Below are 16502 nucleotides of genomic sequence, written 5' to 3' on the forward strand. Positions count from 1 at the left end.
AAGTAACTAGTAATGGTAAATAGTTACTGGTTTTCAGTAACTACCACAACACTGATTATATCATACATTAATATGATTACATCATACAGGTTGTTCATTAATATGATTATATCATACAGGTTGTTTATTAATATGATTACTTCATACAGGTTGTTCATTAATATTATTTTTTATCATACAGGTTGTTTACCTGCTGTTCCTCCAGTCCACCTCATTAATACAGCACACAAAGGCCGACCAGACACCTTCACCCATAGCCGCGGGGAGACGTTTTAGGTTAAGGGTGCTGTAGCGCGTGCATGCGCACGCAAATTTGCGTTCTTTTTCTGTTTTTGTTACTTTAATTCGGTTAATTCTGTTCCAGAACACATATTGCACTAAATCCCCCCCAAATAACAACCAACAACAGGCACATGCAAAAATGCTTTTTTTATTAATTATTAATTATTCATTTTTTTTCATTAATTTTTTTTATACATTTTTTTTAGGGGGTGCTGAAGCCCCCCCAGCACCCCTACTTCCCGCGGCTATGCCTTCAGCTTCACCTTCACTTTCACCTTCACCTCCAGCTCCACACATCAAGGTAGGCTACATACTTTATATTGTTAATTCTTTATTCACAACTTTTTCACAACAAAGTGTTTTCAAAGTGTAAACAAGTTTACATAAATGGTGTAGTAAATAAAAAAATAAAAAAAGGTCACTGTAGGTCACAGAGAGATGAAATAATTTCAGCACATCCAGTGATGTGTGATGAACGTGCCTCACTTCAGTCTGTCACTCTAACATTATTTAAAATATATACAATATGTATATTTATGTATTTTATCTTGTCAAAGGGCTTAGTCGTTCATGTCAATTAACAGAGCCTTTGCGTCATTGTCTCCACCAGGCCGAAAGGCATGGCGAGAGAGTATGTTTTGCACCCTGTCCGTCCGTCCTTCTGTGTGTGTGTGTGTGTGTGTGTGTGTGTGTGTGTGTGTGTGTGTGTGTGTGTGTGTGTGTGTGTGTGTGTGTGTGTGTGTGCGTGTGTGTGTGTGTGTGTGTGTGTGTGTGTGTGTGTGTGTGTGTGTGTGTGTGTGTGTGTGTGTGTGCGTGTGCGTGTGTCATTCTGTCTGTGTACAGCTAATAATGTGGATTCACTCTCACATTCCTCCCTGGTATCAGTCTGGACTTCGGCCCATAGGGAGCGAGTATGAGAAATCAGAAAATGATTTTGATGCTTTTCACTGTTGTACGGACAGCAATTGAAAAGCAGTCACTGATTGGCCCGATACTTTTCTGATTTCTCATACTCGCTCCCTATGGGCCGAAGTCCAGACTGATACTGGGGAGGAACGTAAGAGTGAATCCACTTTATCAGTCCGGCCAATGCCAGGCTACTGTTATAGTGCCACCAGGAGGCCAATTACTCCTACAGATTTTGTCCAAAAATCCCACAAAAATCGATACATAGTATCTCTATAGTCATTAAACAAAAAGTGTCTTTGAGATTTTTCATATTCCATCCTGATTAGCTAAGATTGGCTTCCAAAGTTTGCATGAATGCTCCGTTTTGAACAAATTGCCTCTAATCATGAACACAGCATGCAATTTCCATTAAGAAATACCACTTGATTTTTTTATAAAATCAACCTCATGGTGGTGCTATAACAGGCGGATTGGTATTTTTACCTATAACTGCACCGATCTGTTTAAAACTTTGTATGTGCACTCCCTAGAGGTCAAGGAAAAACCTTTGCCCTGCATTTCTCACATCTGCCTTTTGTAGCGCCACCAGGAGGCCGACTATTTTAAACATTTTTTTTTATATTAAGCCTTCAGATTTTATCAAAATTTCACGCAAATCGGTACACATGATCTCTATAGTCATGTGATCAAGACGGATGTGTTTGATTTTCCATATTCCATCCTCATTGGCTAAGATTGACATCCAAAGTTTTACAGGAGTGGCCAGTTTTCAACAAAATGCTGCATATCAAGAACGCAGCGTCCGATTGCGGTGAAACTTCATATTTACTTTTAGTAGGCTATATGTTGCCAATACTTTTACTCAAGTAAACTTTGAATTCTGGACTTTCACTTGTAAAAGTGTAGTTCTACATTGTGGCATTCATAATTGTACTGAAGTAATAAATGTGAGTAGTTCTTCCACCATTGAATGATTGATTGATTGACATTTTTATTAGGCAAAAGAATGTAAAACAACACAGTTACATTTATAATACTTTTGTCTAAAAGGTCCGACCAAAAAAGTCCTTGTGGACTTATTTCCGTTGGGGTCCTTGAATTAATTTCATAGACATATATAGTAGCAACCAAACAGTTCAAAAATCAACATAAAAATACAGAGAAAAGGGGAGGGGGGTCGTCTGTCTACCAGGAAACTGGTACGACCTCCTCTTATGGCCTCCAGAAAGATGCGTTTTTAGGGCTGTTTTAAATGAGCCCAGCGAACTGCATTTTTTGAGGGATGGGGTTAGACTATTCCATACCTTGGTGGCCGTGCTGTAGAAGGAGAATTTGCCCATGTTTGTTTTATGGGTGGGTGGTACCAGATTGTTGTTAACGCTCCCTCTAGTTTCGTGACTGTGGGTCATGGGCCCCAGTCCGAGAAGTAGTCGAATCAGTTTGTTTTGGGAACTTTGAAGCTTAGTCTTCAGTGACACTGAGGTGTTGGAGTACCAAGAGGAGCAAGCATAGTTAAAAAAAAAGGGGCTGAATCAGGGCCCCTGAGAGGGTCCTGAGGGTTGACAATAGAGGAAACTCTGCCCATAAATCTGGTTCTCTGGTTTACTCTTTTGACCACCTTTGTTGCCATGCTTTCACCTGTCAGGTATTTGTCAAGAATACATCCCAAATAGGTAATCTCTTCTTTGCTAGAGATGAGCCTTGAATGGTAACCGCCTTCCATTCCGACATCCCACTACTCCGACTATGTGGCTTCCGCGTGCGGTTAGGGTTAGGTATAGGGTTAGTAACCGTCGGAAAGCTGACATGTAACCGCCTTGAAGTCATTTACTTTCATCTTACTGAGGGAATGTTTGGTCCCAAAGAGAATGGATTCAGTTTTCCCAAGGTGTAGTGACAGTTTGTTATCGGTAAGCCAGGTACGGATTTTTGAGAGTTCAGAGCTGAGAGGTTCCTCAACTTGCAACTTGTTCTCACCCGAGATCAGGAGTGCCGAGTTATCAGCGAACAAATATGATGGTAAGCTAAAAGCAATAGGTTTTGATGGTATGTTGGTGAGCTGGATGCAATATCTGGAGGGGAGAGAACAGGTGGTGGAGGTGAACGGAACCCTGCCCCCCCCCCCTCCCAGTGAGCTGTGGCCTTCAGCAAGGAAGTATACTAGGACCTCTACAGTTCCTAATATGAGTGCATCCACACATGATCGGAAGTCTAAAGTCCCATCCACTCCCATGTTAAGTTAAAAACCGGAAAGACCATCCCAATTTGCGTCCAGAAAATCATATCCGGGTTCCGCTCAAGAAACGATCACCCGGAATTGATAGGCACCAACCAATAGGACAGATACGTCCTGCACAGTCGCGCTGCTACGCGTTGTGAGCTTGTAGATCGGCTATTTTTGGCTTATGTTCCCTCCCATGCTGGGGTTCATGTGGTTAATCATAATAATGTAATGGTGTTTTAATTTTGTCAAAGCACCTTGACATAAAATATTAATATTATCCAGTGGTATGAAAACATTAGCTAATGTTTTCATATCACCGGATAATATTGATATTTTATATTGCACATGCATAATGTTTTCATGATGAGTAGTGTTATTCAGTCCTCACTTGTACAAATAGCCCTAGTCACGGAACTACACTTCCTGAAAAACTTTACTGCCCACCAGCTGCTCAAAGCTCCGGAAGATATCAAAGTAACGGCGGATCCGGAACAAGGGCTCGCGTCACCTAGCGTCAAGTTGGCACTAGCTGGCGCTCATGTGTGGATGCACCCAGTATGTGAACGACATGTCATCAGCATGTGACTGCAACCTGTTCCTGTTCGCAGATGACTCGGCTCTGCTGGTCTCAGACAGGGACAGGCTGCAAGTTGAAAAAACTCTCAGCTCTCAACTCGATACGATCCGCATCTGGCTCTCTGACAACAAACTATCATTACACCTGGGAAAAACTGAATCCATTCTCTTTGGGTCTAGTGTTAACCTTAGCCAGGTTGAAAGCTTCACAATCAAAGCGGGTGATGATGTTATCACAAGAAAAGAGGAAATTAAGTACCTGGGTTCCATCTTAGAGGCAAATCTTTCCGGTGATAAAATGGAAGAAAGAGTATTCAAAAAGGTCAACCAAAGAACATGTTTTTTTGTACAGGATTTCCTCTCTAGTCAGTAAGAATACTTTGAGGATTCTTACAGGGGTCTAAGGCCTTAAACAAAAGGCTCCCAACTGGTAAGGCTACTTCTTGGCCTAAAAGGAGAGAGCCGGACCAAAATACATATATATTGTGTCTGCCTATAATCAGTCACCAACATACCTGATGCAGTTGACTTTTTTCATAGAAGCCCCCCTGTGCTCCATTCTGCAGACCCCAGCCACAGCTAGAATGGAGCCTAGAGCCTAATCCTCCATTTGGCTATTTACGTCGCTCCAAACCTTCTTCTTTTTTTTCACGAATCGTCTCCATGTAGTGTCCTGGCACGCACACATGCACTGTTTGTCACTCATGAGCTGCCGTTCCTACAGAACGGCTCTGATGCGTGAACTATTTCACGTGTAGCGTTCCCTCCCCTCATATATTGTGTCTGATTATAGGCAAACACAATATATATGTATTTTGGTTCGGCTCTCTCCTTTAAACATACAACTCATCTAACCCCTGCTCATTTTGCTAGGGTCGGATGGCTCAGGGTTGAGGACAGAGTAAAATGTGGAATGCCCTACCAAAAGTAGTGAAGGAGTGTCAAACCTTACTCACTTTCAAAACTGCCTTCAAAGAATACATTTAGGAGGCTGCAATTTGAAACTGGCCCCTGTCAAAGCATAACCTTGCCACCCCCCCTCGAACTGCTTACCGTATATATTTTGTGTTTTTTTGTTTTTCTTAGCTTTGAAATGTTCATATGATGTTCTGCATAGTAGTGTATATCTGTCTGTCTTTTACTGTCTCCATGAATTGAGTACGTGAGGATCTCATTTGAAACAAGCCATTGCTGCTGTCATGGGCGATTCATTTTAGTTTACCTTGTATTGTAAACTGTACTTCCATGTGCTTTTCTCTGCAAACTTCTGAATAAAGTATTCAATCAACCAAAAACCACAAGCTTAATATGATATACAGTAGTTGGGGGGTATTTGAGAGATATGTGACGTCACTTTTAGCAAGGTACTGGTGAGTACACTTTAAACAAGGCTAAAATAAATGTTATATTGATAAGACGTGGCTAACTGAGCTAGCATCTCATTCTTCCATCACTCCTCCTGGCTTCTTCGCGTATAGGAAAGACAGAGACCCTGTACTGAGCGGTAAGCAACGTGGAGGGGAGTTTGTGCCCTGATCAACAACAGCTGGTGCAAAGATATTAAAATCCTAGATAGCCACTGCTCACCAGACCTTGAACTTTTAATCATAGCCTGCCGTCCTTTCTACCTACCACGTGACTTCAGCATTGTGATTGTAGCCGTTGTTTACATTCATCCTGGAGCTGATAAGGACACAGCTATAAGGGAATTACACCAGGCTATCAGTGCACAAGAAAATCGTCACCCGGAGCCATCTGCCTAGGCGACTTCAACCGGAGAGACCTAAAAAAAGTATTTCCCAAATTCCACCAGCATGTCACCTGCAGTACCCGCGGTGACAATATTCTTGACCACTGCTACACACCCTTCAAGGATGGATTCAAAGCTCTCCACCGCCCACCGCTAGGAAGCTCTGACCACTACGCCATCCAGCTGCTACCTGCCTATAAACAGAGGCTAAAAAGAGAGCCGGTCGTTCAGAAGGAGATCCGAATCTGGTCCGAGGACACAGACGCTATGCTACAATCCTGCTTCTACCAGACTGACTGGGGGATGTTTAAGAACGCCGCTGGGAATAACATCAACAAACTCTCAGACTCAGTCACTGGCTTTATCAGTAAGTGCATAGACGACATAGTCCCAAAAAAGACAGTTCGGATCTATCCCAATCAGAAACCATGGATGGACAGCGGAGTACGTGTACATCTGCATGCACGGGATGCTGGTTTCAAATCTGGCGACGTGGAAACGTGCAACATGACGTGCGTGGCCCTAAACATCAGGAAGGCGAAAAAGGCCTACACTGAAAAGATGCAAGACCAATTCAGCAATGGCGACATCGGGAGCACGTGGCAGGCGGTACACACCTTGACAGACTGCAAAACAAGAACCAGAAGCGAGGTGAACCCGCCTGCCTCCCTCCCCAACGAACTGAACACTTTCTACGGCGGCAGCCAAGCGGGGCCATCAGCAGCACCAGCAGCAGAGGAGAACCCTCTAACCATCTCGGAGAGAGAAGTGCGTACAGCCTTCGCACGGGTCAACATCCACAAGGCAGCCGGACCTGATGGGATCCCAGGCCGGGTCCTTAAGGCATGTGCAGACCAGCTGGCGGGTGTCTTCGCTGACATCTTTAACCTCTCCCTCTCCCAGGCTGTGGTCCCTGCAGGGTTCAAAATGTCAACCATTGTGCCCATTCCCAAAAAGGCCAGAGTGACATGCCTGAATGACTGGAGACCTGTCGCTCTCACCCCGATCGTCAGCAAATGCTTCGAGAAACTGGTGAGGGAATACATCAGCTCCACGCTACCTGCCTCGCTGGACCCGTGGCAGTATGCATACCGCAAACACAGATCCACCGACGACACTATTGCCATGGCTCTCCACACCGTCCTCTCGCACATGGACAACAAGCTGCTGAAGGAAAAATATGTACGTATGCTGTTCGTGGACTACAGCTCAGCATTCAACACCATTGTCCCAGCAATACTTGACAAAAAGCTCAGAGACCTAGGGCTACACCCAAGCATGTGCGACTGGATACAAGACTTCTTGTCCAACCGACATCAGGTGGTGAGAATGGGCAGCATCACATCTGACCCCCTGACCCTCAACACCGGAGCACCCCAGGGATGCATGCTGAGCCCTCTCCTCTACTCCCTGTACACGTATGACTGCATAGCCACACATGTCTCCAACACCATCATAAAGTATGCGGACGACGCGACAGTGATAGGCCGAATCGTCAACAACAACGAGTCTGACTACAGAGAGGAGATCAACTCACTGGCGCTCTGGTGCCGGGAGAACAACCTCGCTCTCAACGTCGACAAGACCAAAGAACTGATCGTGGACTTCAGGAGGCCGCGGAGAGACCATACGCCCATCCTCATCGACGGTGCTGCAGTGGAAAGGGTCAGCGAGTTCAAGTTCCTCGGAGTACACATCGAGGAGGACCTAAAATGGGAGACGTCCTAACAGGCTGTTTCACGTCCTGGTATGGGAACTGCACTGCCCGAGAGAAGACCAACCTACAGCGAGTAGTGAGATCGGCAGAACGAATAATGGGAAGCGAGCTCCCAGCGCTCCAGGATCTGTACAAGAAGCGGGGGGCATACGTTAGTCCGACAGACCATTACTCCGACTATGTGGCATCCGCGTGCGGTTAGGGTTAGAGTTCGGGTTTGGTATAGGGTTAGTATAGTAAACGTCGGAGGCATGCGCTGTCGGAGGAACGGTCTGTCGGACTAACGTATTGCACCCACAAGAAGCGGTGCGTGGTCAAAGCCAAGCGCATCATCAAGGACAAGTACCAATTCACAAACTGTTCAGAACCCTACAACGACCGCGGCCGGGCAAGGGGACCTACCGCAGTATTAAGAGTTCCACCACCAGGTTCTGGAGTAGTTTCAACCCGGCTGCTGTCAGAATGCTGAATGAGGCATGAGCCCCCTTCAGCAGCCTGACAACAGGCGGTACTGCCCAGCTGGTCGCAGATTTTTTCTGGCTCTTCCTGAACACACCTGTGGACTACACCAGGTACAAATTACTTTTTTTGTTGCTCTCCCTCATGGAGCTACTTGCGGAATATACCAGGGTCAGTCCACCCTCAGGTTGACACGCACTGACCTTTTGCACCTTAATTCCATGTATAACGCACAAACTTTTTTGTCTTTTTTTATTGCGCTCTTTTCTCTCTAAGCACCTTAACGTCTATAAGTATATCATGCACAGTATACATACATTGCTGCTATGCTCAGGCACCTTAGTTTGTTTCTTTATCTCAGGTACTTTGTAAATATGTAGATAACTTGTTTGGCCTTCCATTGTTCTCTTGTTCGATCTCCTTCCCACTTGCCCCCAACCCCTCTTCTTCTTCTCTCTCCCCACTCTTCTTTCTATGGAAATTAACGTTGCAACCCACTTTTTTACCTTGTAAACCTGTGATGTGACAATAAACCTGATTCTGATTCTGATTGATTGATTGAATTCTTACTTTAACAGTTTGCAAAACAACACATAAAGTACAGTTCTATACAAAGGAAAGCTGAAAGGATTTAACCCTAGAAAGCACTATGGCTTGTTTCCATTGGGTCCTGTGTATTCAATTCATCAACACAATACATTATGTTGTCTAATAGCGCTCACTCAGTCATTATATGATTAAAATAACATGAATTGGTACAACAGGATGCTGATGATGGCTCACCTTCAGAAAAAAGTGATGCAGAAAAAGGTGAGTGTTTTTCTGTTCTTGTTACAGTTCAATGCTTAAGTTAATAAGTTGTTAGCTGGTGCTACATTTTGTTTGCCCAGGTAAAACTGTAAATGTACCAGTTGTTACACTACTATGTATGTGGGATGTACAGATGAGAGCTTTATTTATCATTCATATAATGACATTATTTTCCACAATTTTTTCCTCTTGCAAGGTGAACAGTTTGTGATGAAGAACAGGGCAAAGTTGATTCAACGCGCCTCCACAGTCATGGCTATAGTAGACAGTCTAGGAACCACCATGGTTCATCATGAGATCTATCAAAGTATTAAAGCTGAGAAGACACCTATCGACCAAATGAGGATGCTGTATGCAACGGTGATAGTTCCAGGTGCAACAGTCATCAAAGCAGCATTTTATGATGCCCTCAAACAACACCAACCCGACCTGTTGAAGAGCCTTGGTAAGACCAGATGTAGTATTGTATTAGTTTATAGAAGCAGTGCCATAGAGTGAATGCAGCCCAATCACCAGAGGACAAACATATGTATTCTATTATAATATATATACTTTGACATTAAACAATCAAAGATTGACTTGATACCGTCCATATCTATAGACATGCAACAAAAGTCAAACTATGTGGATCAGCGCAAAGTTGCTCACTCGGCGCATACTCCCCTGGACGTGTGTTTGAGGCATTTTGAAGCCATAGAACCTGTCCACTAGGGATTGAGACTATAGAACCTGACTAGGGATTGAGACTATAGAACCTGTCCACTAGGGATTGAGACTATAGAACCTGACTAGGGATTGAGACTATAGAACCTGTCCACTAGGGATTGAGACTATAGAACCTGTCCACTAGGGGCTATGTTATTATCAAAAAACTTTTTTTTTGCTAAATCGATTGGGTGGGCCAGCTTTCTATGTGGGTGGCCCACCCAGGCCCACCCATGGCTGCGCCCCTGACACACACACACACACACACACACACACACACACACACACACACACACACACACACACACACACACACACACACACACACACACACACACACACACACACTCTCTTATAGATGGCTAGCCTCTTGCAGAGCCACACAGTTCTTTACCAGGCTACCATCAGGTTTATTACTAGAAACACCTGGTATCAATAGAGAGCAACTGATGTGTCATGCATTATGTTAATAAACATTATACTGTACAATGACAAGAGTCCCATTACATGAACATCATGTCTTCTCACGGAGCTCACATCATTATCCTCTTCTCCTTATGCAGGAGCTGAACTCTTATCAGAAGACTCAGCTAACAATGATGGTAAGGACCCACTCTGCTGATCAGCATTGTGAAGCCAATGGTCAGTTATGAAAGACAAGTATTGGTAAAATGTGGCTAGATTTAGTTTCCATATAAAAAACATTTTAGAATTTTAAAGACATATTTAGGAAAAGCTGAGGAAGGGGAGCCTTCTGCAAACTTTCTTTTCAACGTTAATGCATCTCAATATGGGCCTGGCAGACCACTTCGGCACGCAGATATTAACACATTGTATAGACATATTCTGAGGAGGTTTTCTGTCTATACTCAACATTGCGCATGTGCACCAAGACCAACTCTTTAAAAGGATCCCTGGCTAATAAGCCAAATATGCATATTATTATATATTTAATACATTATATTATATGCTTAATACATTATAATTGCCCTCTATAACTAAATTGTAAAATTAATAACATCTTAAATATTTTATTTATTTTATAAATAGTTCATCTTTCACTCAATAGGGGCAATGCCCGTTGCAAATTGATGATGTAATTTGCCCATGTGTGGTCTAGCCCTATGGAATTAATGGTTTAAAGCTGGATTTAACAACAGAACAAATTGTTTGTCAAATCCAATTTGACACCAAGGTTAGTGACCGTCGGTTTTATAAATGGCTGCAGGGCCCAGATCCAGAGAGGAGGGTGGTCTGAACACCATGACCTCTGTTTTGCGTGTCTTCTCCTCCATGTCATCAGCGCCCATACCCTAGGTGGGGTTGGCAAAAGGGCCTTTCTGGGTGGAGTTTGCATGTTAGTTAATACCCTCACAAAAACATGTAGTAATCCTGGTCGCTATACTGCCTCCCCTATGACAGCCTGATGGAGGGGAATGGAACTGGTTGGAATAACGTGTTCCTTCCACGCGCTACGTCCTACCGGGGAAACTCCCCCTTGTTGGGTGACAAGAAAGTCAGTTGGCTCTCATGCATTGAATGAGGCATGAGCTCGGCCCTGGGCTCCCTAGGCTGGTGGGGGGAGTGTAGTGCCCAGGATCACAAATTGGCACTGGGTGAAAAAAGGGTTACAAAATCGCGGGATAAAAAAAATAACACAAGAGACTAAGTCCCATACTTTAGCACTACGTGGTTGTCGACGGCCGGGAATTAAGCTTAGACATGTGTTCAATACAAACTGATGTCCAAAAACTTGTCTATTGAGTTTATAACTAAATCATTTATTCTCTGTAGTTGTCTGTCACCTCAGCATACACACATTATGCAAGATAAACAGTCAAACACACAGGATACAGACCACCAGCCCTCTCAAAACACAGTCAAACAACTGTTTGCCTCTCCCACTCAGCAACATCTGCGCTTGATTAGGGACCTTGTTAAATACGCTGGCAACCTTGGCCTTGACCATGCCCTGCAGTAATGTCACCAAAAAAAGAAACCAACAGAAAAGATATGGCTCTTACACAAGTTATAACAATAACATGCTGATGTTTAGACCACTAACTTTAGTCAACAGTCAGTTTTAGACAGAAATGTTATTCCATAATTCATTTCATTTTGTTTAATTTTGATATTATTAGTGATAAGTAATAATAAAATACATATTGTACAGCTCGGGACAGTGACATAGTAGTTTTAATATATTCATTATTAATCAAATGGAAACCTGTTCCAAATTTCATCAGCTATAGTAGCAGACACAAGATCCTCTTTTAAATTAAGAATTACCAAGACCTCTTATCTAAGGACTTTACCATAACATTACATATGTCCTCTGTTCTTTGGCCATTTAGAAACTCTTGCTGCTAAACAACAACTCAAGATGAATCTGAAGACAAAGTTTCAGCGTTTCTTCGGGTGGAAACTAAACGAGGAAGATCAAGGAAGCCCAACACCTCTGAAAGAGATCTTCACAGAGATCTACATCACAACGGGAGGGAGTGGACAGGGCAATATTGAACATGAGGTCAGACAGATTGAAGCAGTGTCCAGGAAATCAACCACAAAAGAAACATCAATCAAATATGAAGACATATTTAAACCTTCACCTCCAGAAAATGAACGGATCAGGACAGTGATGACAAAGGGAGTGGCTGGCATTGGGAAATCAGTCCTCGTTCAGAAGTGTGCTTTGGACTGGGCAGAAGACAAAGCCAACCAGAGTACTCACTTCATGTTTCCATTCACGTTCCGTGAGCTGAATTCTGTGAAGAAGAATTACAGCTTGGAGCAACTTATTCATGACTTTTTTGTTGAAACCAAGGACGTACCAATCTGCAACTTCAACAATCCTAATACTGTGTTCATCTTTGATGGATTAGATGAGTGTAGGCCTCTTCTAAACTTAGAGAACAATGAGATCATAACTGATGTCGCAACGCCAACCACGGTGGCTCTGCTGGTCACAAACCTCATCAAGGGAAAGCTGCTTCCCCTTACTCGCATCTGGATAACCACACGACCTGCAGCATCCAATCAGATCCCTTCTGAACATGTTGACAGGGTGACAGAAGTGAGAGGATTCACTGACCCCCAGAAGGAGGAGTTCTTCATCAACAGATTCCGTGATGACAAGAAGCAGGCCACAACAATCATCTCACACATCCAGACATCACGAAGCCTTCATATCATGTGTCACATCCCAGTCTTCTGTTGGATCATTGCTGCAGTTCTGGGGAACCTGTTGAGACTTAAGAAGAAAGTAGCGCTGCCAAAGACCCTGACTGCGATGTTCATCCACTTCATGCTGGTTCATTCCAAACATAAGAAGGCTAAATATCATAACAAAGCTGAGGCACAGTCTGACTTCAATCCGGATCAGGCCATTCTGTCACTGGGAAAACTGGCCTTTGACCAGCTGGAGAAAGGCAACCTGATCTTCTATGAAGAAGACCTGACAGAGTGTGGCATTGATATTGAAGAAGCAGCAGTGTACTCAGGAGTGTTCACACAGTTCTTTAAAGAGGAGCATGGGTTGCACACAGACAAGGTGTTCTGCTTTGTCCATCTGAGTGTTCAGGAGTTTCTGGCTGCTCTTTATGTATTTCACTCTTTCATCAACACTGGTGTCAACTTACTGTCACAATCCTTCAAATGGTCTAAGCTTGTTACAAAGAAGAAAACTCGCTTCCACCAGAGTGCCGTAGACAAGGCCTTACAAAGTGAAAATGGACACATGGACTTGTTCCTCCGTTTTTTGCTGGGCCTCTCACTGGAGTCCAACCAGAAGCTCTTACGTAGACTGCTTCCTATGAAGACAAGAAACATGTCGCAGACCAATAAGGAGACAATTGAGTACATCAAGAAGAAGATCAGGGAGAATCCATCTCAAGAGAGAATCATCAACCTGTTCCACTGTCTGAATGAGCTGAATGATCATTCTCTAGTTGATGAGATCCAACAGTACCTGAACTCAGGAAGTCTCTCCACAGACCAACTCTCTCCTGCTCAGTGGTCAGCTCTGGTCTTCATCTTGCTGTCATCAGGAAAGGAGCTGGATGTGTTTGACCTGAAGAAATACGCTGCCTCAGAGGAGGCTCTCCTGAAGCTGCTGCCAGTGGTCAAAGCCTCAAACAGAGCTCTGTAGGTGAACTGATAACTGGAAACATGTTATATTTTATGTCATCTTATTTTGTAGGCAAGGACATAAAAACATTTTGTATAATCACTTTTGTTTCTTCAGGCTGAGTGGCTGTAACCTCACAGAGAGGTGTTGTGAGGAGTTGTCATCAGTTCTCAGCTCCAGCTCCTCCACTTTGACAGAACTGGATCTAAGTCAAAATGATCTTCAGGATTACGGAGTAAATCAGCTCTGTATTGGACTGGGGAGTCCGCACTGTAAACTGAAAACTCTCAGGTCAGTAGTCCTGAACCTTTTAAACAGAAGAGCATGTATATCATGGCTTAAACACACGTGGAGTTTACCTGTTTAATTGATTTATATTTTATTAGGAGGAGACATACTGTGAAATGTAAATATCAGAGGAAATACAAATCCCTTAAACACTTTTATTAAAATTTAGAGGTCTTTTCAGGTTATCAAAACATTAGAACATGTATTAAACTAGAGAAACAAACAAGAGCTATCACCTTTTGTGTCTCTCCCCCCAATGGTGGGGTGATAGATAGATAGATAGATAGATAGATAGATAGATAGATAGATAGATAGATAGATAGATAGATAGAAAAGCATCAAGCTTTAGAACCAAAACTACGATGCGATGACAATGTTACATTACAACAAATGCTTCCTGCGAATTAAATTGTGAATCTTACTGGTATAAATCAAGTTGTGTCATTTGCTGTTGGTAAATAGTTTAAAACTAATTAATTCCTCCCCACACACATTTCTGTGTTGTCACTGATGTTGTATCCTACTGACTCACCTTTCTGTGAGGAGCCTCCACCAGGAGGAGATAAGGGCCTTCGTCCTACTCCTCCCGCCCAACACTCCCCGCTGACAGGTGCTGCGTCAACATGCAGGAGTACATGTAATGACCAATATCACCGTCCCCGCCCGACTTCCTTCCCCCTGAACACAGGCCAATTGTGTTCGCATAGATGTCCGACAAAGCCGGATGCACCACGATGGATTCGAACCCACAACCTCCATGGTGGTGGGCAGGCACTTTACCACAGTGCCTCCCAAACGCCGCTTTAAAGGCTATATATTATAGCCTTCAAAAAGTCCTATATTCTGCATTTCAATATAGTATTTGACGTTCTGGTCATGCAGTCCCATGACGACAGGAATGCAACGGAACCGACCTGCAGGGATGGGAATGTGTTAGAATATGATGATGGGAATTTGAATACAGCCTAAATGATCAAACTTACATCTGTTGTTCAACTAAGAGAATGAAAGTCCCAGGTAACGGCAACATGAAAGAGCTACTGTAGCCATGAAGCTAAAAATAATCACATCCAGCACACAGTATCATAATGTAACAAACATTTAGATAAACATCAACATTAGTCTCTTGCTACATTATTGTTAAGTTAAGTAGACCTAAATAACAGTAGTGTTGGCTAATTTTACCTGAAGATAGTGGAACAGAGCTGGATGGTAACTTGCATTGGTACCCGGACACATTGTAGAAGTTAGGTTTATGCAGTAGAGGTTCTACAGCATAAATCAGCACAAACGTTTTTTAGCAATGCATCCATAGTATTTCTACACATCCAATTTAACTTTATTTGTGGAGGATAATCCTTCTTCAACAATTCATTTGGAATATAAACACAACACAGTGCAAGAGCCCGCCTCCTCCACAGCTACATCCAATACTTTCCACACACACACAAACACATAACTGCAGACAGCTGTTTCCCTATCCTCTGATTCTCTCTAGATCACATATGTAAATGGTCAATACACATCACTGAGAAGCAACGTTAGCATCTCGCTAGCAGCTCCAGTATAGAACCAGTTACATTCTGTTCTAGTTGGTAATAAAGGGAAAGCTGACCAAAGACAAGACAGAGTGTCACAGAGCAGTAACTGCATTTGAGGTGAACAAATGGACGTTAGCCATGCATGCTACATGGAGAGCACAAAGCTTAATCAGCTCATATTGTAAACAAACAGATCTGAAACAGACTTGACAAGAAACAGTCAACGTGACGGTGACGTAGAAATGTAATTTGTCAACACATCCATTCACTATCGCCAGGGGAGGAGCTTTACCCTGGATTTTACTGCCATAGCCACGCCCCTGACCGCGCCCCTCACATGACCCTGTCTAAGCGATGTGATTGGTTAAAGACAAACTTGGTTCTGACCACAGACGAACCAATCAGATTCTAATCTCTCCCTGACCTCCGGTCCCTAAGAGGCCCCTGACCTCCGGTCCGTAAGGGGCCCCTGACCTCCGGTCCCTAAGGGGCCCCTGACCTCCGGTCCCTAAGGGGCCACTGACCTCCGCTCCCTAAGGGCCGTGACAAAAGGTTAAAGAGCATTGATAGTTTTAGGTATTAGATGTTCGGGCCACTACGCGGCCCTCACACCTACGTCGCACCACCAATCCAACTGATAAGCCCATATATGGGGATCTCTGTATCTGTGAGTCCTTGTCCCTTTTATGCCCATATAAGGAGATGTCTTTATCTGCCAGTCCTCGTCCCTTCTATGCCCATATATGGAGATCCCCGATGTCATCAGTATATGCCCATATATGGGCATGCCCCATTTGTGCCCAAATATGGAGCTCACAACGTGTCACGTTGTGATGCATTGAGCTTGTATATCTATCATTTTCACTAATTTGGAAATGTGCCTAAATGCCTAAGTGGTTAATTCATGATGTATTTTATGTTTGGTTCTCTGGGTTCGTTCCTCAAAATATAGTGGCGTGAAAATCCTAATGTAACATGTATCCTATGTATCCTAATGTGTGTGTGTGTGTGTGTGTGTGTGTGTGTGTGTGTGTGTGTGTGTGTGTGTGTGTGTGTGTGTGTGTGTGTGTGTGTGTGTGTGTGTGTGTGTGTGTGTGTGTGTGTGTAGGTTGTCA

The 16502-nt window shown here is 43.6% G+C and overlaps 1 protein-coding gene across 1 annotated transcript; it reads left to right on the forward strand.

Moving 5' to 3' along the window:
• Positions 1–529: 529 nt before the first annotated feature.
• On the forward strand, positions 530–14487 carry LOC311041277 (NLR family CARD domain-containing protein 3-like; the record flags this gene model as incomplete). Its single annotated transcript, XM_084086183.1, has 8 exons — positions 530–583; positions 5865–6647; positions 8682–8727; positions 8924–9172; positions 9996–10034; positions 11787–13575; positions 13676–13849; positions 14457–14487. The coding sequence occupies 8 exons, from the start codon at positions 530–532 to the stop codon at positions 14485–14487; spliced, it is 3165 nt and encodes a 1054-aa protein (XP_083942309.1).
• Positions 14488–16502: the final 2015 nt, after the last annotated feature.

Source organism: Gymnoscopelus microlampas (genome assembly GCF_963454915.1).
Source record: "Gymnoscopelus microlampas genome assembly, contig: SCAFFOLD_81, whole genome shotgun sequence".
In the NCBI taxonomy this organism is placed as follows: domain Eukaryota; kingdom Metazoa; phylum Chordata; class Actinopteri; order Myctophiformes; family Myctophidae; genus Gymnoscopelus; species Gymnoscopelus microlampas.